The sequence below is a fragment of the Salmo trutta genome, chromosome 32 (genome assembly GCF_901001165.1).
Source record: "Salmo trutta chromosome 32, fSalTru1.1, whole genome shotgun sequence".
Lineage (NCBI taxonomy): Eukaryota > Metazoa > Chordata > Actinopteri > Salmoniformes > Salmonidae > Salmo > Salmo trutta.
Window position 1 is genome coordinate 12,877,238 of NC_042988.1, and position 26,015 is coordinate 12,903,252.

At 44.5% G+C, this 26,015-nt stretch overlaps 1 protein-coding gene across 2 annotated transcripts; it reads right to left on the minus strand.

The window, feature by feature from the left end:
* LOC115171118 (caveolae-associated protein 1-like) lies at window positions 1-26,015 on the minus strand. 2 transcript variants are annotated; one of them, XM_029727641.1, is made up of 3 exons: window positions 25,763-26,015; window positions 25,112-25,673; window positions 1-3,122 (listed from the first exon to the last, which is right to left on the minus strand). In XM_029727641.1, the coding sequence occupies exons 2-3, from the start codon at window positions 25,619-25,621 to the stop codon at window positions 2,265-2,267; spliced, it is 1,368 nt and encodes a 455-aa protein (XP_029583501.1). In that variant the 5' UTR covers window positions 25,622-25,673; window positions 25,763-26,015; the 3' UTR covers window positions 1-2,264. The 2 variants fall into 2 exon arrangements, with proteins under 2 accessions (XP_029583501.1, XP_029583500.1); XM_029727640.1 differs by having other exon boundaries at window positions 25,757-26,015.

The window sequence follows — 26,015 nt, forward strand, 5'->3', positions numbered from 1 at the left end:
TTTTCGCTTGTATTGCATTTACTGGTCTTACTTCACGTCAAACTCAAATAATCTATTCTAATCACCATCGTCTCCCTATATCAGACCCTTGCCAGACCACGCAGGCACAAAAAAGCTGACAAGTAATTCAAATAGACAGAGACTGAGGTCCAGGAACGGACATGTATTTTTTTTGTTCACCTTTGTAACATTGCCATATCCTTCACAATCCCTTGTAATTTGCTGCCGGCACAAGCAAAATTGGATAGCACTTACATTTCTATATGTCACTATAGACTTTCATTTAACTGTCACCTGGCACATTGACATGTGCTGGAGGGGTTCCTACAAGATTCTCTCCTTTTTCTCCCCACAATTACAGCACCCAATGCATTCCAGGTGAAGTGCTGGATATATCCTGTCATTAGCTGTGGCCATGGTGATAGATTCAATAAGCAAGGTTCTGTCAATCTCAGACAGACTCCACTTCCAGGAGAGAAGCCTCTGGGATAACAGTAATGTGGCAGATTAACACAGTTATATGTGTGCTTATTATAGCATATATGTACAGTACATGCATGATTCTTGTAGCACTGTGAGTATACATGCATACATTTGTACAATGTGTGTCAGTACTGTAAAAAAGTGTACTTCTACAGTACTGTGAAAAAGTGAACTTCTACAGAACGATGGCACTAGGAACCTTTGATTAAAAGACGGCTCAAAATGTCATTCTCCTGTCATCGGTGACCAGCCCTAGTAACAACCAGGTAGTTTGGTGGTTACACTGGTAACTAAAAACTGAGAGAAAGATAACTATTTTCCAGATATCACAATATAGTACAACTTAGAAACTTGATGAAACATTCTTTAAAAAAAAGGAAGGTAAAACTATGCAACTAAATTCAGATCTCTTTCAAGTCATCACTAATCCTTCATCCTTCTCGTTCCCCGTTTCAAAACCCAAAAATAGGATCTGTTGCGATCCTGTTTTTTACGTGAAAAACTTTCGAAATAATTAAAGAGAATGATTACTTTACACTCCTGGCATCCATCCACCCCATAACATCATTTAAAGGTACACTAGTTTTTCCCTGATTGACTCAAGATTGTGGCTGAAATGTTACACACGCACAAAAAATAGTTCAATTTATGCCAATCAGTGAGTCTTTTCCTCTTCTTTTTAATATTCCATTTGCCGTGACCCTCCCTCTCAGTCCTCCAAAATGAAAACAATTAACCATTAGGGCCACACTGTTGATCAGAAATAAAAGCTTCATAGTGCTCCTTTAAGAAAAGTGAAAACTAGCTTAATCTTTATCCTTATCTTATCTATCTTGTCCTTTCAAAACCTTGACATGTTGACAGAGCGTGTATGCCCACTCATACAGTAGAAATCTGCCTGCTCAAAATGGCTATGAGCATTTGTTTAACCGATCTGTAAACTCTTCAGTCAAGGAAAAGACGGTCCCCTGTGTCTCTCCCCATGCACGTTGAAACCATCTTTAGGTGTTTCCAGTGTGTGCTCTTACTCTTCATTTGTCAAAACTTAATTTCTCTGACCTACACATCACATGACCACCGACCACCAAATCAGAAAATCTCAAGACACCCCAACACTGGGCACACACTGGTTGAATCAACTTTGTTTCCAAATCAATTCAATGAAATGACATTGAACCAACGTGGAATAGATGTTGAATTGACGTCTGTGCCCAGGGGGGATATTTCCATATACACTGTTATGTACTGTATATCCTACGTTAGCAATTATTGGACATCAAATCACAATAGCAACTACTATTTATTCCATTAGCATTGTGGTTATTCTATTTCAAAAACCAAAAAATAAACAAAATTATATCAACATCAATATCCCAGACTAGACCAACCAGAGTCATTCACAAACTAAAAGTCAAGAAAATATGTAAGGAAGAAACAAAAATGCGGGCCTGGGTTAAACTTTTTTTGTTGTTGTCTAGAACAGCAAATACTACATAATTCCTGATGAGTAATACTTTTTTTCTCAAACAAGATGTATTTAGGCACGGATGACTGTAAGTCCCTTTGGATAAAAGCGTCTGCTAAATGGCATATTATATTATTATTATTTTTATTATAAGATGAATAGATTGTGAACATTGTCCCGACAGTCCTTATCATGCATGCTGTGTCACTGTCATCAAAATGTAGTATGTTTCTCTCCTCTTCTTTACTCTCCTCCTCTGTCTCCTCATCCCTCTATCATATCATTCTTCCAATCCGGCTGGGCCCTGTAGACAGAGTTATTTGCTGGTTGTCTTCATGCTTGTCTTCACCACAGGGACCTTACTCTCCAGCCTGATCAGATGCTCTGCCACCTGGTCCTCAGCCACCTCCAGGAAAGCTGCCATCTCTGGGGTGTCTACTCTCACCAGCTCCTCCTCCTCCTCCTCTTCATCCAACTCCAGGACAGCAGCCATCTCTGGAGTGTCTACTACTCTTACCAGCTCCTCCACCTCCACGTCTCCCTCTCCCGCCTGCAGGGCCTCATTCTCAGCCACCTCCACCATCTCTGTGCCCTCTGTGTGCACCACTTCCACGTCTCCATCACGGAACTTCTTCACGTGGAAGGTGAAGGGCGGCACGCGATACACGGTCGTCTTGGAGCGGGCGTAGGCGGTGTGGTCGGGGGTCAGAGACTTCTTCAACATCTCCTTGGAGCCCTTTAGCTTCTCCTTCCGCTCCATGTTGGGGGTCATCTTGTTGCCCAGCTTGCTCATCTTCTTCTCCAGGCTATGCTTGGTCTTCTCCAGCTTGTCGTGGGTCTTCTGCCGGGTCTTCTCCAGGTTATCCCTGGTCTTCTGCTTGGTCTTTTCCAGGTTGTCCTTGGTCTTCTGCGCTCTCTTCTCCCTCTGCTCTTTGGAGAAGGCCTTCTTGATGTTGTCCACGCGTGCCTTGCTGGAGCGTTTTATCTTCTCGGCCCGGGACTCTTCGATGATCTCCTCGATCTCCACCTCCTCGTCTGAGTTGAGGCCAGTGAGAGCCGCCTCGCCCCCCTCCTCAGGGATCTGCTCCAGCCCCCCTTCCACAGAGCAGCCCTCAGCTACATTCTCTGCCGCCTTGGACGACTTTAGAGAGGCTTTAGCGGCCTTATTCTCATCCTGTGAAGACACAAAGGAAAGAGTGGATGAGGTTAGACAACAGGAAGAGTAAACATACAAGATAAGTATGGACGTTTATGTTTAAGGCTCCAGTTAGGGTGATAAAAACCTCAGCAGATCCTGTTTTGCAGCCAGCTGATAGACTAGGACAGTATTACATCTTTTTTATTCGGTTTTATCATTTATGTTTTATTCGTTTTCAAGCATAAGTTTGCAAAGACAGTATTAAATCTACCTCATTATATATCAGTACTCTGAGTGAGATAAGATGTTCCCATTCTAATGTGTTCATTCATAGGGAACAATGTGTTCACAGAATGGGATTTGTCCAATATATATACACACATTTTCAAATTGACTGCATGATTATAGAGATTAAGTGTCACGTAAAAGCCTGAGGCAGAGAAAATGAATTAATATCAATTCATATGAATGTGGGCTCTGAGATGGAAATGAAATTTGACATTTATGTGTGATAAATTTTTCATCTTCATGGCTTGCCTCAGATACGTAACTTTACATTTATCAGTCGTATAAAAAAAATATATGAAACATGACTGCTGCTGGTGGCCAGCCCCATCTAGTGGTCATACAATACAAAACTGACCAAGACTCCAAAATCAGCACAGACAATGAAATACTATCCAGCCAATAGCACAGACTTTCCATATGTACCCTAGCATGAATGACTATGATACTTTAAATAAAGTCTGCCTGAAACCTATGTTTGTATGTGAACCAGCAGACTGTGACTGATGTAACATTTAAGAGTGAGAGACTTTAGTCAGATTGAAAATCGCACTTCGTCAGCAGTGGGTTGTGGGAAAATTAGTTTAATGGTAGAGTCAAATGCCTAGTTATGTGTCTCCCTACCGGTATGTGTGATAACCACATCAGAGGGTTAGGTTATGTAATATGCTTACTGAGATGAGCTGTAAAGAGGTAAGACTACCAGTGACATTTGAAAGATTGTAGGTATCCATCCTTACACTCACTAAGACTGAAAAGACTATTAGAGAGAAAGAGAGACAAAGAGAGAGAGAGCGAGTGTATGTATACATGAGATAGACCAGGAGAACATTTACCACAGTTATCGCAATGATTCAGCGAGGTAGGAGTGTGCAGTGAGGTAGTTTACCAATAGCAGGAAATGCTTTTGTGTCTAGTTGGCTCAGTATGCTAGTTTCATTATTTGACACCATACAAACCTGTATGACATCCTCTTTCACAAGCTGTTGGTGATTACACTTATTCTGTGTGCTGAACATTTACCAGTTAGTTTGGCTGAGAAGACCCTGACACTAGTTTCTAGAATAACCAAAATAACTGCAAATGTTTTCAATATTTCCAATGGACTGGTTCATACAGTCTTGCACTCCATCAAGGGACAAGAAAGTTCTAGCAGCTTGTAAGGGGACGCTACATTAGATATGGCATTGTCTGTTCATAAAAACAGCACTTCACACTGAGATTCACAAATACTCACACAACCCATCTGTCCAAAACATCACTTGACACCTATGCTTCTCTGACAGCTGCCACTCACTCAACGTCTCAGTGATGATGTTTTCACAATGTTAGAGAAATGTTGTATTTTTGAATATCCACTGAGGGAGACCAGGAATATGCAGAGGATGTTATCCCTCCTAATGCCCTATGCTAATCCTAGCATACCCCTCTGACCCTGCATGCCATAGAGATAGCTATGTCTTTATTGTCACTGCCCCGCCCTGTCCCATCATAGCACTGCTCACATCCCACATAACACATAACATTTTGCACTGACTCTATGCACACTCATAAGACCATATGTACACTCACACACACACTACACTACACTACACTACACACACACACACACATACACACACACCCTTTTACACTCAACATATGCTGCTGCTACTCTGTTCTTTAATTGACTCTTACTCTTATCTATCCTGATGCTTAGTCACTTTACCCTGCCTTCATGTACATATCTACCTCAATTACCTTGTTGATCCGGTACTGGTACTTCCTCTATATAGCTCCACATTGATCTGGTACTGGTACTCCCTGTATATAGCTCCACATTGATCTGGTATTGGTACTCCCTGTATATAGCCTCACATTGATCTGGTACTCCCTGTATATAGCTCTACTCTTGGGTATTTTATTTTATTCCTCGTATTACTGTGCCTCGTGTTACCATGTGACTTATAAGATTGTATTTAAATTTGACATTCACTCATTCTGAAAAATTATATAGTATCACTTATCTCTTCAGGTGTCTCTTGCTTCTCTATCACTCTCTCTCTGTCTCTCTCTCTCTCTGAACTCTTTCACCCTGTCTCTCTCGACAATCTCTCTGTCTCTGTACACACTGTCCAGATTTAATGTTGGGAAATTGGCCCAGTCCTGAGTGTCTGAACTGAGTCACCTTCCCCTCTCCCCTGCCATGTGGGTGTGTGTGATCTCACATTGAGAGCATTGTGGGGAATGGGGATAGGTCGGCTTGTAATCAGGGAGTGAAACAATCACAACTGAGTCTGTGTTATGACACTGAGGGTTGGTGAGCTCATCTCTGATGTGGTTTTAGGAGGTGTGTGTGAGGTATGTCTGGTTTGTTTTTTACTTATACAATTTTTGTGGTATCCAATTGGTAGTTACAGTCTTGTCTCATCGCTGCAACTGCCGTATGGACTCAGGAGAGGCGAAGGTCGAGAGCCGTGTGTCCTCCGAAAAACACAACCCAGCCAATCCGCACTGCTTCTTGACACAATGCCCACTTTACCCGGAAGCCGCACCAATGTGCCGCACCAATGTGTCGGAGGAAACACTGTACACCTGGCGACCGTGTCAGCGTGCACTGCGCCCGGCCCGCCACATGAGTCACTAGTGCGCGATAGGACAAGGACATCCCTGCCGGCCAAACCCTCCCCTAACTCGGACGACGCTGGACCAATTGTGCACCGCCCCATGGGTCTCCCGGTCGCGGCCAGCTGCGACAAAGCCTGGACTCGAACCCAAAATCTCTAGTGGCACAGCTAGCACTATGATGCAGTGTCTTAGACCGCTGCGCCACTCGTGAGGCCCCATGTTTGGTTTGTGTGTTCTCCATTTCTCTTCCTCTGCCTAAAAATAAAACGCTCATCTCCACTGTCTTTCCCCTTTCCCTGTCTACTTTGCAATGTGTTGCGTAATCACACTGCTTATTGATTCCTAAGGCGATGGCTGGGGGAGATAATCCATCCGTTAGCTGGGTTTGGCCTGTTGACAGAGTTGGGCATAATTTGAGGCACTGCGATGGAACAGATCTGTATCGCTTTATTCAACTAATTCGGTCAGGAACTGCCGATGTAAAAACAATGCCCTGGCAACCCGTCACAGTAATAAGGTTAAAGGTGGAGTTTTGCATCATTGTGACACATGGAAGCAGGTTTGTAATGTTTCTTTAACATCTCATTAAAGGTGTACTCATTGTCCTCTCCTACCTCCTCTCCACCCTGCTGTTACCTCATATTAAATCGTTCTTTATCATTTGTTCCTTCCTGTGTAGGTGTACTCCCAGAGCATCTAGCCCTCCTCCACCTCAATTAGTACCACTTTCCTTTCTTCCCTTGTTATCGTCAAGGCAACAATCCCCTGACACTTTCCATTTGTTTCATCATAGTTCAAACAAGCGGCTCGGGATCACAGCTCATGCAAAGCCAAGGCTTTTTATGATGGCTTTCATTACTCTTGTACCGAGGGAGATGTGAGTGTTTTTTGCAATGATGAAATACATTTAAAAAGTACTTGACTGGAGCAGCGTGTACTGTTAAACAGAATAATGGGATGTTCAAGCCTGCAACATATGTCCTGAGACAAATCATTTGTGATTTTGAATTCCATACTTTGGTTTATTTTGACATAATGAACATCATACCTCATCACTGCCAGGCAGATATTATGTTCATACGTTTCTTATACTGTATTTTTGCATCAGCATTAACCAATACCACACCCTTCCCCTTATTAATCCTTGTGCTGGTCTGACATTCACAATGGTGCAAGTGGAACCTATCATAAAATGACCATCGCTTCCTTATCTGGTGCTGTGTCCTACTCGGCTTGCAGTGTGTGTGTTTATTTCGGGCTTGCCTTTCCCTCTCTCCGGATTCCATCCACCATTCTCTGGCTACTAGCCACTGTACAATTCTGCCCCCTCCCCTCCTAGCCTCTCCTCCCAGTCCTCAACAGGGCAACAGATAAACATAGGATCATGTCACCACGGCAACCACCATTGTGGAATATCGCCCCTGGTGGGGTGTGAAGATTAGCCTGATAAATGACTATGGAGGATTATGACCCCCCCCAGCGACACCATCGGAGGAACTACTGTACTAAAGCGCTACTGTACGGCGTTCTATGGAAAAGATTAGATTCAGAACATAACTGTCATCAACATACTAATATCAACAATCTTGCTACAGCTAAACCGTACATTACATGACCCCTAAGCAGCATGTTGGCCTGGCCTACCACTGATTCCATTGTGGTGATGCAATAAGATGATGGGTGCCTCGCCCACCTCGGTACAATGCCACATAGAAACTGAGAGAACAAATTGAGAGGGCAGAGTTCTCTGATGCCAGCCAGCCACTATGTCTAGACCAGGCCCCATTAAAAAGCTCTTTCCCCCAACCAGCCCTTGGTTCTTCCAGAGTCAGACCCTGTTGACTCTCAGAACCTTCACTCAGAGCCTCACGGCAGCATAACAATCGGGAACTGTGAAGTCTGGAACAGGAAGAGGCTGCAGGCAATGGAAGAACTGCTCAGCCGGGCATTCTGGGAAAGGCTGAAGTCATACAAACGTAGGACGCTACATCCTTGAGGGCATCGCCATCTCCTGTGTCGGGGTGGTGCCCCGACGCAGCCTGATTAAAATCATGTAGGAAAGGAAATGCACGTCTTCACAGCCATCAGTAGCTCTCCCTGTGTGTGATTAATGAGAGAGAGAGGGAACGGACGGAGGGAAAGAGTGAGGACAGAAATGGAAACTCCATGAGTGTCCCTGTGTTACCTTCCTCTCTCCTTCCACTCTAGCCGTGGAAAAGTCTGGTCTACATGTGAGTGTGTACGCTACTATGCTTGAAGGAGTGCCTGTGGAGAATGTGGTTGGTTGAGTGTGAGTCTTCACAGAAAGAAAGAGGGAGCTCTGTTTGTTAATGTCTCTTTCTTTGCTCGGCTCGAAAGGTAGAGTGGCCTGGGGGGGGCCTGAATTACAGCTCATGGAAAAGCTGGCAGATGGAGGAGATTTAGCACTGGTTACACTGTGTGTGTGTGTGTGTGTGTGTGTGTGTGTGTGTGTGTGTGTGTGTGTGTGTGTGTGTGTGTGTGTGTGTGTGTGTGTGTGTATGTATGTGGCACACGCATGTTTGTGTGTATGTGGAACAAGAGTGTCTGTAAATCTCTATATGCAATACTGTGTGTGTTTATGTACAGTGTGTGTTGGCTATGACAGTGTATCCTATGCAGGGTGCTGAGTCCAGGCAAGTCGACATCTGTCTATTGCTCATGAGTCGTCCCTCTGAGGGAAACACTCCCTAGGAGGTATTCTGAAAAAACACAAACCAGCCTGAGGCCCAGAGAACACAGTAAACAAGGTATGCATTCTACTGACTGAGAATGAAATAACAGAGAGAGAGTGTGTATGTGTGTGTGTGAGAGAGAGAGAGGAGAGAGAGAGTGAATGAGAGAGAGAGAGAGTGAATGAGAGAGAGAGTGTGTGTATGTATTAGAGCGAGAGAGAGAGAGAGAGGTATGAGAAGGAAAGTAGAAGGTACAGTGGTAAACAGGCCTCTTACATTTAAAGTCTTGCAGTCCCCATCGATGCTACATGAGGCCTATCCTGTTTTGGCATCTGAATGCAGCATTTTACTATTAAAACCTTAAAAGGCTTTCTAGTTTGGTTATTTTTCTCTGAGTTTGAGTGTTCTGCCTCTGACTCATAGGCACTGGGGATCATTATTAACCACACAGTAGTTGCCATGGACGACAACAGAGCAAACAGTTGTCCAAACCACAGCTAAAAACTACAGCAGCTATGGCTATAAGGGCACTATGGCATCTCTTTCTTCTCCTAGCCAGCCCAGGGCCACTTTTCTGCAACACAAAGCCACACTCTCAGACTCTCCCTCCTTAGATATCAGTCACAGTCCTATGACATCAGCATTTTATAACATCAACTAAATAAACCTAATATTAATGTCCGTCTGTCTGTCATGACCTATCAAAAATGTCATGTGGATTTGATAATTGTTGTAGATAAGGAATGTCACAGACCAAATTGTTTTGTAAATTACCGTCCATGCCCTTTTGGATGGAACTGAAAGTTTTCACAACAAAAGTTTAGGGAATGTAGATTAGGACATGCTTGGATGACATTAGGATTGATGCCAAGCCTTTACTCTGGTACTCTCCCACATGCATCAGATATTTCACAAGAACAGGAGAACAAGAGATGAAGCCTAGTGAGGTAAGAAGTGCTACTTGGGTTTTACTAGGCAATGGACATCTACCTACAGATGTAGGATCTTAATATAAGCCAGTTCACTACAGCAGGAAAAAAATCCTGCAGCAACAGTAAATGTGAATTATTATATGGATTATAATGAATTTACATTTTTTTATAGGGGTTGATACATTTTTCGTTAGAGAAAATCAAGTCTGACATTTTAAAATGAAAATTACAAGCCTTTTAAAACCTTGAATATACTACAAGTTTGCATTTCATGCTGTGCAGGAAAATTCTCAGTAACAAGGGAGCGATCAAATTAAGATCCTACATCTGTATTAATTACATCTACTGCCATCTTAATCAGATGCCTGTGACCTCCCTCCACCATTCCTCCTGGGGCAGAGATGAGAGGCATGCCTCGTGAGTCACCCTGGCAGCTGTCTGATCCTGTCTAGCCCCAGTCTGCAGTATGCAGCTGTGCCTTCTGCTTTCACAATGACCCATCTGGGCCCCTTCTACGACAGGAGCAGTGGTGGAGGGGCCTGGCAGTTATAAACATGGTGCTAGCAGCTGATGTACTACAGGCTACTGTACATTTCCATTGCTTAAGCCTCCTTCTATAGGTATAGTATTTTGGGGCTCAACACATTTAACACACGACTATAATGAGAATCTTTATTTACAAGAAGCTATTACAGAAGGGGGTAGGGTAGTCTACGCATTCCAGCTCACTATTTTAGTTCAATTAGACACAGCCAAGGCACAGAGATCGGGTTTTCGTTCCATCTACCTCGAGCATCCTGGGGAATCCTCATGACCACCATCATGACACAGCGGAGGAGTACAAAGGGATTTCTGGATAATGACCCACGGCATTTTCTGCTCCTCTCTGATCTCACCATCCCACTATGGCAAACAATGTAACATAGCCCAACTGTGATGGCTTCACATGAAATGAATCAGTGGAAATACACTCCACACCTTTGCCACCAGGACTTCTCCCTTTCCAAACAGAATTCCAGACAGCCAGGTTGAAAAAGTTCCCTGTATTGTATTTGGGCACAATTGTGGTGTAATGGTACATCCTGTTTGACACCGGAAGGGAGTTCCTTGGGGTTTCTTTCAGAGCTATGTGTGACCTCACCACACAGGAGTCTGGCGGGGATATATCCCTTTCCAGGGCTCAGCCAATTCCCTCAACCTCTCTCCATGACTACAACCACTGGAATCCCTACAACTACAACCATTGTCAACATGGCATCACCAGCCATCATGGAACCTTTGCTTTTCCACATGTTTTTCTGTGTGACTGGCACGTCTAACTCTATAACGTAGTGATTCTGTAATGTCTGTACTAAGATCTGCTCCCAACATCTAACATTAATGCCAGGTTGACAGTTTAGATATAAAGTCTGTATCAGATTGCATCGGGCTGTAGTAATGATTAATGGAACCATCATTCCTGCCTAATAACATAAGACACACATCAAGCCATTAATCATACGTCATGTCAGTCTGCCTTTTGTTCTAACTGTCTCCACTGCGTAACTGATTCTGCTTTATCTAAAGGGCACATCCTTGGGGAAGGGAGGGGGATGTTTTTATGGGGAAAGTTTGACATTCGAGGAAGAGCTTTTGTTCTCAGCCTTTGTCTGCTCGTCAGGTGTGCAGCGGCCTCTGTTTTGGTTTACACTATCAGACTATCCCTGGAGTTTATTGGGACCAACACAATCCATCGTGTTCTCCTTCCCCTCATCCACCTCTGGTGGAAGTTTAGGCCACCTGAGACGACTGATTAATGTTCTACTATGAGATATGCCAGAGTTGTCAGAATCTCTACCGCTGAAGTTCATATCTCATAGTTGACATCAACATACCTGGGTGGGAGGCACTAGTTCTATGACCTGCACTTAAATGTCTTCCCTCTCAGAGAGAGAGGTGTTAACCCCTGGTCGGGTTCCGTCCCGCATCCAGCGAAAAATCCTATCGCCATTAGCATAACAAAATGTAATATATATATTTTTTCAAATATAGGACTATGTTATATCGTTTTATAGATACACCTCTCCTGAATCGAACCACGTTGTCCGATTTCAAAAAGGCTTTACAGCAAAAGCAAAACATTAGATTATGTTAGAGGAGTATATCGTAAAAGTAGCCACATAGCCATTTTCCGACCAACCACATGCATCACAAATAACCAAAAAACAGCTAAATGCAGCACTAACCTTTGACAATCTTCATCAGATGACACTCCTAGGACATCATGTTACACAATACATGCATTCTTTTGTTCGATAAAGTTCATATTTATATATAAAAACAGCATTTTACATCGGCGCGTAACGTTGACTAACTATTTTCCCTCAAATGCGTCCGGTGAAACAGCGCTACAATTTACTAAATTACTATTCGAAAACATTTTTAAAATGTAATATTGTCGTTCTAAGATTTATAGATTAGCATCTCTTGAAAGCACCTGCAATGCCAGATTTAAAAATAACTTTACTGGGTAATCACACTTTGCAATAAAAGGGGATGCGATACTCAGAAAAATAGGCTACCGTTACAGGTCAGCGCCATCTTGGAACAATCGCATATCAAATCTACTCTTGTATACTATTGTCAATAATCCCTTACCTTTGATTATCTTCATCAGAAAGCACTTCCAGAATCCCAGGTCCACAACAAATGTATTTTTGTTCGAAAAAGTTAATCCTTAACGTCCCAATAGCTTGTTCTTGTTAGCGCGTTCTGAAGGCTGCTCCAAAAGCTCCTTCGGCCGCGGGAATTCTCTTTCAATAAAATGCTTTTTTTTTTTTTAGGTTCGTTCAAACATGTCAAACGTTGTATAACATAAATCTTTAGGGCCTTTTTCAACCAGAGCTCCAATAAGATTCAAGGGGGACGATTGCATTGTCTTTCTAAACGTTTCGAAAGGGGAGGGTAGCCAGGGGCGCCGGCGTCATAATGGTGATGGCCCTCCTCATGTGACCACTTTCCACAGCCTCTCATTCTGTCAGTTTTCACAGTAGGAGACTCAAACCACTTTGTAAAGACTGGAGACATCTAGTGGAAGCAATAGGAAGTGCTCAATGAACCATTGCTCACGGTGTGATTTATAGGCAAAGTGGTGAAGTTGAGTCCGCAATTCCACATCCTGTTACGATCGGTCTCGGGGTTTTGACTGCCATATGAGTTCTGTTATACTCACAGACACCATTCAAACAGTTTTAGAAACTTTAGGGTGTTTTCTATCCACAAGTATTAATTATATGCATATCCTAGCTTCTGAGTTTGAGTAGGAGGCCGTTTAAAATGGGCACAATGTTTTTTCAAAAATCGCTGTAGCGCCCCTTATCCTAGGCGACCGTCAAGAGGTTATTAAGTAGTTCTAGGCAGTGGTGTGTCTTAATAAGGGTGAAATATAGGAAGAGTAATAACAACTAAAGCCTGTGTCAAACCCTCCATCCACCCATGAAAGCTCCTTGATAAGAACCCATTTTAAAAGCTTGATCAGTCTAATGCCCTGTGTGTGCAGTCTGCTAGGTTAATAATCAGAGTTATGAGTGGCCATAACCCACCCAGTGCCCTGCCTAGATCTCAGTGACAGGATATAACTCACAGGCCGGTGCCAGGAACACACAGTCCGAGCAGCAGGCATCAGTATTGGGGACATGTCACCAGCTAACACAGCTGCACCTGGAACTGCAGGACACACTCTCTGAATACAAAATATGTTATGCACTGTGTTTAGATGTTGACATCTGAATAGCCACACACAATCACAAAGACATAGGTGTGTGCACACAGAGATACAGAAACACAGAGCCACATCCACACACATACACATACACATACACCATCATTTTGTGCTGCTGCTGGTGGCTAAATCAAGTCTCACTCTATGAAACAGGACCCGCCACCATTCCATTCCACATCGTTGCAAGAGTATTTATAATCAAAGCACCAGAGCAGATTTTCTTTTACACGGTTTCTGAAAAATTTGGCTGAGTTATTACTATCTTGGCAGTGGCCTTCTGAAGTAACGGCTAGAGCGTAGGCTACAACGTGCAGTAAGTAACATGTTTTCAGTGGTTGCTCCAGCTCCCACAATTCTGTTGACTAGAATTGGAACAAAATATCTGTTGACTAACCAGGAACGTTGAGTGGCAGATGGACAGGTGCCCTGACCTTTAGCTTGCCTGGCAAATCAAGTCTTCTGTTGTGGGAGCGAGGTCTGTAAGCCAAGAGGCCAGTGGGTGGTTGAGCCCAGTGCAGACGTCTGGGTCATACGAGTAGTTCATGTTTGTATATCTTAATAAGTACATCTCACAGTGACTTCATCTGGTCCCCTTAATTCGGTCCTCAAGTGCAAGAGTAAAGGCTTTGACCCATACACACGCACAAAAGTACACACACATGCACTCATTGACAGGATGAGAGCTGAATTAGCTAATAGGTAGCAGGAAACAACAGTTTTGTGGGTCTGCGAGTCAGACGACACAACAAGTGATGCTGTTTCCCAACAGGACCCCACCTCTCACCCCCAACGGCATCAAAATGAGCCCAGCGTGAACCATGCACATTGTTAACAATGCTGCAGGTGCTCCAGCTGTAAAGTCTACTGCTAATATATAAATAGGTATGGACAAAGAGACACACCCTACAGTGGTTTCAGGTTAATATACTGTGTCCAGGTTGGCAGTGTCTGAGGGCCACTGGCCTTCAGCCTCAGGAATAGCAGGGGTCCTCTTTCTGCTGCACATATCCCACTGGCAGTGATATAAAAGCCTGTACGCAAGAGTAACACTGTCTATCAGCCTATCGCTTATCAAGCCTTCACACAGCCATGACTCCCAGATACTAGCTATGAGACAGATCTGTCAACCTTCATGAACCCATTGATCTTTGTAAAGAAATGATTAGAAGGAGAATAGCTTTTACCAATTAGTATTTGTTGGGGGTGACTGGATGTGTTTGGGTGGAGCAGGGGTCTTCAACAGGCGGCCCATCTGTTTGGGCTTCATTCTGTCAATTTGCAGTGTACAAATGATTATAATTAATTATGTTCCGTCCCCCAGGACTCTAATGGTAGAGGGAGGTGTAAAGAAAGACAGAATAGAGGTGGATAGAACCACCGCCGCTGGGGGGCATATGTAGTCGGGTTTTAGCGGCTCGCGGCACTACCACCAGACCAGACCACGGCAAAGCCCTCCTAGATCTGACAGAACTGTGTAAGCAATATGGCTGAAACTCTACCGAGCTCTCTGAGTTATTAGGTGGAGCTAAATGATTGAACCTATCCAGTCATGTCTGGTATATCTGTTTCTATATCCGTGTCTTGTGTTAGGGGCCAGGGGTTGATTTGAAATCAGGCATACATTGCATTCTTTAGGACATAACTCTATGAATACTGTGACAAGAGAATAGAAATAACTATTCTGTGATTTTGAAACATTAAGTTACAGGACAAAGCACGAAGAACCAAAACAAAGGAAGGCGTACACCCCTTTTGTGAAGAGTGGAACCACATTGTTAAAATAATACACAATCCTTTTACACAAGTTAGATCAAAGGCAGAGCGAAACCTTTCAAGCCAGGGAATGATACTGTGATGTAAAACCTATGCAAGCGCACCTATCGCAGCGCTTTCTGATCTTTCCCAAGTATAAAAAGGAAAGAAAAACTAAATTAATAACGGCTCAGTGCTCTTGGCTGAACTCCTCCTAAAACCAGAAGAGATATGAGAGAAGAGGGAGATAATCAGTAGAAGACCACAGACTGCTGCACTGTGCCAATAGATACAGTCCATGTAGCTAGCTGGCTCCAGGCTGTTCCAGTCTGTTCCTGGGCCATGATAAAGATGGTGATGATGGGAGGGAGAGCCAACAGAGAGAGCCTGTGGTTTGGAGTGAACTCAGGATGTTCAAGGAAAACCCACACCGGAGGAAAGAAGAGGAACATTTTATTTGACGCAAACATACAAGAATGTAGGATCTCCTTGTCAAAGCGAGGGCTTCCCCTTTTTCCTGGCATGTTATGGCTGTGGTCTTCCTTCTGTTCTGTCCATACAACTCTTAGGATCCCCGGAATACTCAGGCAGACATCTTAGAACGGAAATAACAATAAAGTGAGGTGAACGGGCATGAAGGGATACACTTCAAATAAACTGTACATGAACGGCTTACCAAAACTGATACAACACAACTTCTTAATTTGCACTCGACATAGAACATCACGCCATGTCAGTGTGTCGTTCAGAAACGTGAACGGTGTGGGAGAGCAGCAGTCAACTGACGTTTCACACATGCAAACACACAATGACTCTAGTATTGAATCTCTCGGCCAGTGTTCTACAGAAGAGCTGACACGCAACAGTGAAATGTAGAGCCTGCCAGACATCTCTCCACAAGCTGCAGGAACCGGAGAGTGGGGCGGGGGAAGGGGAGGGGAGGAGAGGAGAGGGAGGGGGAGTGTAGGAGTATGGATGACAGGAGAGGTTGACCCAGAGGGGAGTGAGAGACAGAGTGAGGGAAGGTGGGAGATTCCAAGGGGATGAATCAGTGCCAACTTGGTCTGCTGTCTAACTCTCCATTCCTCTCTCTCTCCACCCTACTGTACGTTATCATCACACCCCTCCCCGGTTACCCCACAGTGATCACAGTGAGTCTGGGAGGACAGGTTAGTCCCCGACTAGACCATAGAGGGGTCACAAGCTTGAGGTAATTGGTTCTGGAGTGCTGCCAGGTTTGCCTGGGGTTGGGGACAGAGACTGGTGGAGACAAGCTGTAATTGAGAAGTTGGATGTCCCCTGTGATAGAGTCAGAGACAGGACTGTCACTGTCCCCTGACTCCGTGCCAGAGCAGTACAGGGATGTTGAAGAGGCTCATCCATCATAGACACACAGATCCTCACAAAGAATGGTGATCTTGAGTCTTCAATAACAGATGAACGAGTGGACTGACAGCCCATGCTACACCCTCAATGCAATGATCAGATGGGCGGAAGGCCATGGTCCACAGACACCTCTGAAGCATCCCTGGAGGAGGGGAGGAGTGGAGGAGGAGGAGAGAGGGGGAGGCGATAGAAGATGGGTCAAGGGACATTTGAAGTTGAGAGAGGACCGATGAGATGTAGCTTTGCCCTAGTCTGCCACAACATTGCTGGGACCCTCAGAGAGAAAGAGAGAGAGAGAGATTGTGTGTGTGGATTGTGTGTTTTCCCGTCAATCCAGTTTTAATTATAAAGCATCCCTGTCAATATGTTTCCCTGATGCTAGCAATATGAAAGGATGTGGCTATTCTCAGAGTACACTCACACGAGAGAAGAACAGCTGTTGACGCCAGCACAAACTCACACACGCAAAACACGGAACACGCACGGACAGAACATGGAACACTTGACTTGACACTTGACACTATCAGCAGTTGAAAACGTAAGGTTATTTGCGTAACCCCAGTTCTCTGATGATGTACATGAGATGTATTACATGTGGGGTTCGCTCGGACCGCCTACTCTCTCGAAAGTACCTATCAAATGTGTCTGTTGGGGACAGACAGGTAGAGTGGAAAATGTGGTGAGAGACCATAAAAGGAGCCAGTCTCCCGCCGTCTGGTTATTCTCAAGCATAATTATCTTCCTCACACTCTTGTGAGCAGGGGAAACGCAATGATATAGTCACTGCTCCACGACAAAAACTGCAAAAACATAGAGCGTGCATAAGTAGCTGGCAGGCCTGTTTTTTCTTCTCTCTCACTGGCTATGCCTCTCTCTCCAAGTGAGGATGGATAATTGCTATGTTATGCTAAGCCAGCAGCATACCGCCCAGCATCCCACTACTGGCTTGCTTCTGAAGCTAAGCAGGGTTGGTCCTGGATGGGAGACTAGATGCTGCTGGAAGTGGTGTTGGAGGGCCAGTAGGAGGCCCCTTTTCCTTGGGTTGAATTTTTTTTATCCCAGGGCAGTGATTGGGGACATTGCCGTGTGTAGGGTGCTGTCTTTTGGATGGGATGTTAATCAGGTGTCCTGACTCTGTGGTCACTAAAGATCCCATGGCACTTATTGTAAGAGTAGGGGTGTTAACCCTGGTGTCCTGGCTAAATTCCCATCTGGCCTTCATACCATTATGTCCACCTAATCATCCCCAGCTTACAATGTTACTCATTCATCCCCCCTCCTCTCCCCTGTAACTATTTCCCATGTCATTGCTGTAAATGAGAATGTGTTTTCAGACAATTTACCAGGTTAAATAAAACATTTAAAAATAAGCCCTGCATGTCGATAGCTGCCAGAACTAGTCATAAGCAGGATTGTAACTGCCGACCGGAAAATCACTGGTCATCAATGGGCTCGAAGATGAAGAGGGAAAAGATTGGTGTCACTCGGGCATCCAGGAGGTCCACTTTTTCTTTGTCTGTTAAGCTGGATATTCTCAGCCAAAATGTCATTTCTCCCACCACCACTAGGCTCATGGTACGACTACATCCTTGGATGACACTACAGGAAGCATGGATGCTATGGTCTGTAATCATACAGATCTCCTCCCAAGCATCTGGGTCTAGGGTCTCCAAGTTCAGTTTCTTCCTCACCTCCACCAGTAACTCAGCCAGATATTACTCAACAATAAAGAGGTCACGTTGAGAGCTCTAAATGCTTGGGCCAAGACCATGTTAGTTTTCTGAAAAACGGAGGCAGTGAAGCGCTGGTGTCGTTAATAACACAGCACATGGGACTGAGGTGGTGAGCCACTGACGGCTGCACCATGGGAGAGTTGCCAAAACTATATTGTGTATGTCCAGGCTTGGGGTATCCTTAGCAAGAATCCTGCAAGTGAGGGGGTTTTCCCACAAGCCCTTAGCTTCCCTGAGGCAAGCTGGTACCGCAGGGAGCAATTCCTTTATCGGGGCTGTATGGGACTGGAGTCTCTTTCTGTCGTATAGGTCCCTTGACGGGCCCTGAGCCCGCTTGCAGATACTGTATGAAGGAGCCCAAACTCCATTGGAGGAAGGGCAGCTCCACTGCTCTCGGGCTGTCAGGTCAGCTGGCCTGAGAGGGTGGGAGAATGTGATCGTAACCTCGAGGATCTCCGTGAGATTAATCCCATCGTCATCCTCATCATCCCCTAACTCCCCCTCCCCCAACACTACGTTGTCGGACAGTGAGGGGAGGGAGTCAAGGCTATCCACCATGACCTCGCCCCAACTGGGATTAGTTGCGGAGAGCTGAGCCTCAGCTATCGCTGTTGGCTCAAAGACAAAGAGGGGCTATTGAGATAGAAGCACGTTTCAGACCTTTTCTCGTAAGCACTCTGCAGTGTTCACAGGACTCGGGGTCCTTGAGCGCCTCCTGGGCATGTTCCTACCTAAGCAATTGATGAATAGATGATGGGAATCTTTCCTGCTTGACCTATGTCACCCAAACACACACACACACACACACACACACACACACACACACACACACACACACACACACACACACACACACACACACACACACACACACACACACACCAACGAGCTGAGAGCGTTTGCCACAGAGACAGTGGAAAGGGGTGAAACCTGACTCAGAGCCAGTGTTGATTCACCATGATGTCACTCTCTGGCCGAGCTCCTCCGATATCCTTTAACCCGACACCATGCAGTCTCTGGCAATAAATAGAGCTGGGACTGAACCGTGTAGGACTACGGCAACAGGAAAGTCACAGTTCATACGAATGATTACTGGTAGAGTCACAGTTCAGACAGTTACAGTGGTGTGGAGTGGAGTCACAGTTGATAGTTCAGACAGTAACAGCAGTGGCATTCAGTCAGTCACCATTCTGAAAGTCAGAAAGTACATTCAGTAACATAGGGGTCAAATTTCATAGGGTAATATGGGAGTCAAGGTTAACACAAGTCACAGATCAACAGTAAGTATTAGTTAGTTGTTTTGAATGGCAAAGCACAGGTGATGGAGATGATGAGGAACTAAATGTGACAGGAATTTTCAGCTCCGTCCATGGCTTTGTTGGAACTTGATTAAGCATGAATTTGGGGAAATGGCAAGGCATCAGTAAACAGAGAAACCAAAAAGTGTTGTGATACTTTTCCCTTCACATTGGGTTGCTCGCACGCACACAGATTGTAAAAGAAGTCAGAATGCCTCAGACAGAATCTAGGACAGGGCAATAGCAGCAGTGTGTCAAACAGCAGGGGGCCCCTCCTTTACTGAGGTAATTTATTAAGACCGGCCGTCTCTGATTGGGTTCCTGCTAAATGCCAATAGTGTAACCTAGTGCCACAGTGGACATTCCAGGACGGGGATCTGAAAATAAGACCGCAAGCCAATGCAGACACATCTAGAATAAACTAATCAAGATGGCCTCCAACAGCCAGCTACCAGATATTGACGCACCTTTAACTCTCTTCTAGTTAATTATGTTCAGAAAAAGCAGACAGTGTGAAAATATGTCAATGTTTTATAAGGCATTATACTGACCTCCTCTATAGGCATTTCTAAAGATTAAAAGACAAAATATATAATTTAGACATTAGGCAAAAATGTATTTTCCAAATAGGTCCTTCCTCTGCTTTCTTCTCCTCTGGTTGATATACTGTATTGTAATTTAAAAAATGTTATTTCACCTTTATTTAACCAGGTAAGCTAGTTGAGAACAAGTTCTCATTTACAACTGCGACCTGGCCAAGATAAAGCAAAGCAGTTCCACAGAAACAACAACACAGAGTTACATGGAATAAACAAGCGTACAGTCAATAACACAATAGAAAAAAAACCAAAGTCTATATACAGTGTGTGCAAATGGCATGAGGAGGTATGGCAATAAATAGGCCACAGTAGCAAAGTAATTACAATTTAGCAGATTAACACTGGAGTGATAGATGAGCAGATGATGATGAGCAGATGATGGCGTGTAAGTAGTCATACTGGTGTGCAAAAGAGCAGCAAAGTAAATAAAAACAATATGAGGATGAGGTAGGTAGATTGGGTGGGCTAATTACAGATGGACTATGTACAGCTGCAGCGATCGGTTAGCTGCTCAGATAGCTGATGTTTAAAGTTAGTGAGGGAAATGTAAGTCTTTAGCTTCAGCGATTTTTGCAATTCGTTCCAGTCACTGGCAGCAGAGAACTGGAAGGAAAGGCGGCAAAGGAGGTGTTGGCTTTGGGGATGACCAGTGAGATATACCTGCTGGAGCGCGTGCTACAGGTGGGTGTTGTTATCGTGACCAGTGAGCTGAGATAAGTCGGAGCTTTACCTAGCATAGACTTATAGATGACCTGGAGCCAGTGGGTCTGGCGATGAATATGTAGTGAGGGCCAGCCGACTAGAGCATACAGGTCGCAGTGGTGGGTGGTATAAGGCGCTTTGGTAACAAAACGGATGGCACTGTGATAGACTGCATCCAGTTTGCTGAGTAGAGTACTGGAAGCTATTTTGTAGATGACATTGCCGAAGTTGAGGATCGGTAGGATAGTCAGTTTTACTAGGGTAAGTTTGGCGGCGTGAGTGAAGGAGGCTTTGTTGCGAAATAGAAAGCCGATTCTAGATTTGATTTTGGATTGGAGATGTTTGATATGAGTCTGGAAGGAGAGTTTACAGTCTAGCCAGACACCTAGGTATTTGTAGTTGTCCACGTATTCTAGGTCAGAACCGTCCAGAGTAGTGATGCTAGTTGGGCGGGTGGGTGCGGGCAGCGAACGGTTGAAAAGCATGCATTTGGTTTTGCTAGCGTTAAGAGCAGTTGGAGGCCACGGAAGGAGAGTTGTATGGCATTGAAGCTCGTTTGGAGGTTAGTTAACACAGTGTTCAAAGAAGGGCCAGATGTATACAGAATGGTGTCGTCTGCGTAGAGGTGGATCAGGGAATCACCCGCAGCAAGAGCGACATTGTTGATATATACAGAGAAAAGAGTCGGCCAGAGAATTGAACCCTGTGGTACCCCCATAGAGACTGCCAGAGGTCCAGACAACAGGCCCTCCGATTTGACACACTGAACTCTATCTGCGAAGCAGTGAACCAGGCGAGGCAGTCATTTGAGAAACCAAGGTTATTGAGTCTGCCAATAAGAATACGGTGATTGACAGAATCGAAAGCCTTGGCCAGGTAGATGAAGACGGCTGCACAGTACTGTCTTTTATCGATGGTGGTTAAGATATCGTTTAGTACCTTGAGCGTGGCTGAGGTGCACCCGTGACCAGCTCGGAAACTGGATTGCACAGCGGAGAAGGTACGGTGGGATTCGAAATGGTCAGTGATCTGTTTATTAACTTGGCTTTCAAAGACTTTAGAAAGGCAGGGCAGGATGGATATAGGTCTGTAACATTTTGGGTCTAGAGTGTCACCCCCTTTGAAGAGGGGAATGACTGCGGCAGCTTTCCAGTCTTTAGGGATCTCGGACTAAATGAAAAAGACGTTGAACAGACTGGTAATAGGGGTTGCAACAATGGCGGCGGGTAATTTTAGAAAGAGAGGGTCCAGATTGTCTAGCCCAGCTGATTTGTACGGGTCAAGGTTTTGCAGCTCTTTCAGAACATCTGCGATCTGGATTTGGGTGAATCATGCCAGCTAATAAGAGCAGAACTGGGTTCAAATACAATTTAAAATATCTCAATTGCTTTCACATACATTCAAAGTAAGTATTCAGCTATATTTTCTTTGAAAAGACACGTAGTTTAATATTTTAATGCATTTGGAAATATACTTGGGAAAGTATTTGAAATACTGAAAAACACTTACTCAAAAACACTCCCATGCATTTAACACAGGTATTTGAAAATAGTATTTGAAATAAGTATATGAAAACGCTGTCAAATACAATTTGGCAGACTATTTGGTTTTTACAAATAACCATTAAAATACTCAAATAAAAGTACTTGTTTTGGGCTGTGTATCGCAAAATACTCAAATACACAGAAAAGGTATTTTAAATACCAGATACTCAAAGGCACATGTTTTTGTACCCAGGTCTGAATAGGAGACAAGACATCACAGAACTTGCCCCCAGCCAGGTTGCAAACTACCCAAAGTCTCACCCTGCCATGAGGCTGCCAGCTGCAAGCCATTAGACAGACATTGCGGCACGCAAGGCTAAAAAAACACCAGCCCATGGAGTAGCAGGCTGCCACAGAGAGAGGGGCTGTTCAGACTCAACTCTCTGCCACTCATTCACACTCTGTCTCTTCCCTTTCCCTCACTCATCATAACGGAATCCCTCTGCTTGACTAGGACTTTATGTATGTACACTGGAGTGGTGTGACTGGGAGGTATACAGCCTGGTACTCTGTAATTAGGCTACTCTGTATTGAGACACAGGGGAAAAAGTACCCCCGCTTGTTGCTATGGAGAGGGGAATATAAAGAGACAGCCATACATGTGAGGGAGGAATGTAGGAATACATACCAGGGCATACTCAAGTTTATATTAAGCATGAAACAATATATGTACTGTATCTTCCCTCACTGTATACGCTCAGGTAAAGCGAAGATAAATACCCCCAAGCGCATACTGTAAACAAATCAATTATAACTCTGGAAATCAATGGTAATGCAGAAAGTGAGTACAAAAATACACTGAATTAAAAGAAACGCTTTGAAAGCAGCTTGGTTAGCCTTGCGAGGAGCATAAAGTTGTAGGCTACAACTACTTATAGTAGAGTAGAGTTGACTCTTTCCACGGTTCTATATTCACACAGAGTTATTGTGGGTTTTCCAGCCAGATAGGCCATGATGAATAGGCAGCATGGCACCACTTCAAGACTAAAATTACGTCTTCATCTTACACTGTGTTGAGGCTTTCAACTATCTGTCACAATCAGTCGTCATAGGTAGGGCGTTGGTTTAATCACATGGACCACCGGTACTACTGTGTTTATGGTGTCAGCTTATGATTTCGTCCCACAGGTCTGGCTTTATATAGCATTAGCCGCATTGGTCAACCATGAGACACTATGGTCTGGGAAAGGTCAATGAACTCACTCCATGTATCATTCTTCATACAAACTAACGCACTGGGCAGACGTCAATTCAACATGTATTCCACGTTGGTTCAACGTAATTTCATTGAAATGACGTGGAAAGAATGTTGATTCAACCAATATGTGTCCAGTGGGACTAAGATGAGTATCACTACTAACTAACACACTTAACATGGATAGCCAATCTGTGCAATATAATTTCCTGTTGGTAGACAGTATTTGGAGTTTTTCAGAAAGGGCTGAATCCTAAGTTGAGATACATGCACGTAACCCCAATGTTGAAATATTTGACCTTATGTTTTAGAAGAAAGTATAAGTTACACACATACATCTCAAATTATAAATTACACCATCGCATCAGCATTCGGCTCTCAAGCAAGAGCTTCCTCTCCTGTAGTCTAAATCAGTGTTTCTCTACTCCAGTCCTCGAGTACCCACTTACACATTTGTATTGTTGCCCCGGACAAGCACACCTGATTCAACTTGTCAACTAATCATCAAGCCCTCTAATGAGTTGAATCAGGTGTTTTTGTCCGGGCCTACAGCAAAAATGTGTACGGCTGGGGGTCCTCGAGGTCCGGAGCTGAGAAACACTGGTCTAAATACCTCACTGGTCTAAATACCTCACTGGTCTAAATACCTGACTGGTCTAAATAATTCACTGGTCTAAATAACCCACTGGTCTAAATACCCAACTGGTCTAAATACCTCACTGGTCCAAATACCTCACTGGTCTAAATACCTCACTGGTCTAAATAACTCACTGGTCTAAATAACTCGCTGGTCTAAATACCTCACTGGTCTATATAACTCACCGGTCATGGAAAGCCTGAGGCCTAATAGCTTTGGCCAAGTATACCAGCTAGAGCAGTACCAGTTTAGGGTAAACTCATCCTTGAGTGAGGAGTCACTCACTCTGGTGAGAGAATGTTAAAACAGTTCCTGTAACGTTATAGTAAAGTTCAGAGTGTATTTCGCACCAGCTCATGATTTTCCCATGCATTATGGAGAATTCACCCAACCCTGTGGTGGAATCTAGTGGTATTGTACAAGGTTTCTCCACCTCACATCTGAAGCAGCCTACCGCAACCCACTGTTACAATCTACCATACACAGGCTGTGTATCCATCTTTTGATCCACTCAATCACTGATACACTGCTAACACTTTCTAATAACTTTCATGGATAAGCATTACTAAACTACATATATGCTACCTTCATTTTTCCACTCTGTTGCCGCAGAGAATTTTCCTGTGCAGCAGAAAATTAAAATTGTTTTGTGTTCAAGATTTTTTCAAGTTTGTAATTTCCAGTTAAAAAATGTCAGACTTGATTTATCCTAACTAAAAATGTATCAACCCCTACAAAAATGTCCATTAATTATAATCCACATATTAATTCACATTTCCTGTTCCAGCAGCATTACTTTCCTGCTGTAGCAAATTGGTCAAAAAAAATATAGCACACCTGTATTCAGCATGGCCTCAGAGCCTGTTGGTATGAACACACAACCCTCTGTTTCCCACTCTCACCTGGTAGATGAGAACCTTGAAGTGTCGTCTCTTGAGCAGCTCGTTCTCGTTGCTCTCCAGCTTCTTGATCTGGCCCGCCTGCTTCTCTAGGTTGGTGCGGACCGTCTTCACGTTGACGCTGACCTTGCGCACCTTGCCCAGCATCTTGTTGACGGTGTTGGCCGTGCCAGTGTGGCTCTTGCACAGCTTGGCCAGCTCTCCCTGGATGCAAGAAACAGACTTCTCCATGTCCTGCTGTCTGGCCTCCAGCCCGTTCTGGGTCTGTTGGATCTGGTCAACCACCCCGATGATCTTGTCTAGCAGAGTCAGCACCATGACCCCGTTTACCTGCGCCTCACTCTTGGTGCCCGAGCCCGTGGCCAGCACCAGGTCCACTTCTTCTGAAAGATCGTCTTCATCGCTGTCGGTGGCGGGCTGGACCGCTGCGGCCACCAGGGACACCTCCTCGTCGTCGTCAGACACCTCGGTCAGAGCCACTCGCTCCTTCTTCAAGCCTGCTGGATCCGCCATGGCTGTCAAGTCCAAACACTCAGCTCTCACGCTCACTCAGGATAAAAATACACTACCGGGAGAACAAACTTTAAGGGGCCACCCTGACCAAAATTCAAATCCAAATACTTTTCCTTTCTATGAAGGGACACTTACACTTACACTTCTTTGGCGCTTTTCCTCTTCCCACTTTCTAGTCTACTTGTCTTCTTGCTGTCTTTCTTTTCCTCCTTTTCCTCTTATTCTCAGTCGCCTCAGTCTCTCTCTCTCTCTCTGTCTTTACGTCTGCCCTGGGATGCTGGCCAACCAACGGGAGTGGAGCCTCTCACTGCTGAGGCATGTGTGTCCTGACTCAAATGACGGGACTCCCTGTGATACCACCCAGTCAAACTTTTCCTTTCCTACAGCCGGCCCC

Coding starts and splice junctions, on each gene's coding strand:
- LOC115171118 (XM_029727641.1), bottom strand. CDS start 25,621: ATGGCGGATCCAGCAGGCTTGAAGAAGGAGCGAGTGGCTCTGACCGAG. Junction 3,123..25,111: donor TCAAGGTTCTCATCTACCAG/GTGAGAGTGGGA, acceptor GTGTCTTCACAG/GATGAGAATAAGGCCGCTAA.